At 44.3% G+C, this 3,398-nt stretch overlaps 1 protein-coding gene across 1 annotated transcript; it reads right to left on the bottom strand.

Moving 5' to 3' along the window:
• Positions 1-537: 537 nt before the first annotated feature.
• On the bottom strand, positions 538-1,366 carry LOC102715050. Its single transcript, XM_040527875.1, has one exon. The coding sequence runs from the start codon at positions 1,333-1,335 to the stop codon at positions 718-720; it is 618 nt and encodes a 205-aa protein (XP_040383809.1). The 5' UTR covers positions 1,336-1,366; the 3' UTR covers positions 538-717.
• Positions 1,367-3,398: the final 2,032 nt, after the last annotated feature.

Here is a 3,398-nt window from a genome sequence, read left to right on the forward strand (position 1 = left end):
AAGTTGCAACAGTTTCACAAACAAACACAACAACATGAGATGATAAGAGAGAGGATCTTGATAGAAAGTGTGGGCTAAGTCGCCTAACCCATATTCCATAAATGCCAAAACATATTGCTTTACACAGTAGTTCTGCAAAGCAAACCAAAATAGTGATACAAGACTACGTAAGATGACGAGCAAAGATGCAGATGGCTTTGGAGATTCAGTAAAAAAGATTAAAATTGTAGACCACATCATCATAACCCCCGTTCACTTAGCGAAGCCTAAATGCTCATCCCTTCATGTTTTAGTTAATATTGATTGCTTAGTATAGTTATATAGATAATATAATTATTTTTTTAGAAAAAACAGGCATATAGAGTTATCTCAACTTCATTTATCGTGAAACATTTGCAATTGTTTATCTTTAGGTTTTGTGTCTTTGACACAAATCCACTAACAGCAGGGTTGTATAAAACACAATTCTAATTTGAAACAACCTAATGCACACCAATTCTCAACAGATTATCAAGTGCTCTAACTCCCAAGGCTCCAAGCATGTCTTAAGTTGTCATCAAACTGATATCAAAAGAGTAACTACATCTCAGTCTCTCAGATTATAAAGGGAAAAAAAGAAAAAAAAGAGAGAGAAACAGCAAGAGACTGAAAGAAAATGTGCAAAAACCAAGAAGCGTGGTTTTTGCACTTTGCACTTGGCACGGTGCATCTTTTCAGTCAAAAGCAGAAGGCTTCGGCTCTGGCGCCGCCTCGCCGGCTCGCCGACGAGAAGGAGTCGACCCGGAGGTGGTGGCGGAACGCCGAGATGAACTCCTCCGCCCGCTTGTTCACCTCCTCCGCCGCATTCCCATCCGCTTCCTCCTCCTGCTGCGGCTCCGGCGGCGGCGTCTCCGCTCCGCTCTTCACCACCGCCAGCGCCATGCAGCAGTCAGCGTCGGCGATGGGCGCCAGCGCCGGCTCCACCGCCAGCGTCGTCGCTCCCGTCCCCTCGGCGCCCTCCCGCCTCTTGCTCCTCCTCCTCTTCACCTTCTTGGCGCCCTCCTCCCGGCCGCACCGCGCGTCGTCGTCCTGGCCGGCGACGGCGGCCGACGCCGACGTCGCCGCCGCCCGCATCGGCTGCAGGGACGCCACGACGATGGAGGCGATGATGACGTGGAGCAGCAGGAACAGCACGGGCGACGGCGCCGTGGCGAGCAGCGACGCCGGCCACCACCGCGCCACGAGCACGGCGGGCACCAGGTTCTTGACGCCCGACACGAACAGCGCCGCCGCCGCCGCGGCCAGCGCCGCCTCCACGAGCTCCTCCTCCCTCCTCACCTTCTTCCCCTCCGCCATCGATCGATCTCCCCTGCCACCAGCAGCTAGCTCGCTCACTCTCTCCCTCCCTCCCTTCCGCCACTCCTCTCCACCACTCTCCCGCCTCTGCTCCACTCGGCTATATGTATAGCAGCTAGCTAGCTAGCTACTCCTAGGCAGTCCTAGCTATAGTAGCTTTAGCTGGCCGGACACCGAAAAGCTCGAGCTAATCGATGGCGGCAGCGGGTGTCGCGCCTGCCGCGCCGACAGCAGTGCAGCTCGTGCGAGTGGCTGTCGGGGGAATTTTCTCCGACAATGGCAAACCACCATTTTTCGTCTCTGCAGAGTCACTCGAGTTACACAGCAGAAACAACAAAATTGTCTCAGAATCTTGCTTAGTTGCTGATAAAAATTGTCTCACCGTAATGCAATCGGAGAAATAGATCGGGGTTAAATTAACTTGAGCGATGGTCTGTTTTCCATTAGATTAAGGGCTATTTGAACAAGAAGGATGCGAAAATACGAGAGTAAGAAAAAGAAAATGTAAAGAGAGAATATCATGCTCGTCAAATTCTAATACTAGGAATTAAAAACAACCTCATACTTATTTTCCTTCTAAATTTTCGTAGGATTGTTCAATGTATAGTAATTCTGAAGGAAATGGTATAGTTTAATCCTTTGTTTCAAATAGTTCTATAGGAATTTTCCCTTCGGAATTAAAATCCTCTGAATTTATTGTGTTTTGACTATACGAATTAAAGGGACCTAACTATACATTAGCTTCTAATCTACTAAACAGGGAGACAAATGCAAGAGGGTGTTTTGTTTTGTGTGACCCAGGGAAGAAAAGCTAGGGAAGCACGCCTGGGGCTCGTGCGGTTTCGTTTGTACCGTCGGCGTGCTGCTGGGCTTGTGGACAGAATCATGGGGTTTTCCTCGGCTGCTAGCTCGCGGTGAGGGCATTCCTAAACTTAGGATGGTTTCTACAGTATTAAATAAGTTATCACGTAGGATAAAAAATAATGTGATAAGTGAATAAATAAGTAAAGAGAATGAAACCATGTCTTGCATGAGACATGGTTTCTACACAACATCCAAGATATCATGTAAGATAAGTAGCATTAAACTTAAGTGTGGAATAGTGATGTTTGCATTGTAAGAGTAGTGTCTAGTACTAGTTTCTTAATGATAAAAAGTTTATAAAAACCATATCTAGTGTTATGGGTTGAAAATGCCCTGAGTGAGGCACTCATGTCAGCAGAAAGTAAATCATGGGCTATAATGACATTCAGTTTAAAAACTCCTACTGCTCCTGTTAATCTTGCTATATTTTGATATGAGAAAGTGTTACTCATCTTCGGGCTCTTGATGCAAAGCCTAGAGCCTGAAGTCGACTTCAGCTTATTCTGTAGCCAAGAGAGATCAGAGATGCCTCTTCTACCAATCGTGCCTTGTTTGCTTGAACGGGGGTCTGCAGTTAACAAAAGATTTGTTTCTCAACAAGGATAGGTGTAAAGAATACCGGCGCCTGTCTTCTCGCTTTTATTTAGGCTTATTAGTTAAAATTTAAAATTTTAACCTTAGATTTGAAGTTAATTTAAGGGTTTTTTATTATAGTTTATTTTCTAAGCTTTTTTTATATAGCTATGACATGGATATAAAAGTTTTATTCATAAATTATGGATATAAAAGTTTTATTTATAAATTATTGTTCGTTTATAAATATGTCATTTGACTTTTACTTTAAAAAGAAAAAGATGAACCCCTTGCCATTCTCATTCTGTTCCAAAACATGGTTATCTCATCTTATTTATCCTAAAGTAATTTCATCTTTTAACAATCATTACATATAGCTTCTGAAAGCAGAGGAAAGATACATTAGAACTAAATAAAGCGCAAAAACAATTACATTACGATTCAATATAATATATTCTTTTGCTTTTACATAAGATGTGCGGGATGGGTCATGGGCGTGAAAGTGAATTCATGTGGACAGTGACACCTTGCTTGTTCACGCTGAAGTCCTAACGTGCTCTCATGGTCACGTTAGCAAGCATCCGAGTCGCAGACAAAATCCAAAAGGAAGGCTAATGCTAGCAAAC

The sequence above is a fragment of the Oryza brachyantha genome, chromosome 9 (assembly GCF_000231095.2).
Source record: "Oryza brachyantha chromosome 9, ObraRS2, whole genome shotgun sequence".
In the NCBI taxonomy this organism is placed as follows: domain Eukaryota; kingdom Viridiplantae; phylum Streptophyta; class Magnoliopsida; order Poales; family Poaceae; genus Oryza; species Oryza brachyantha.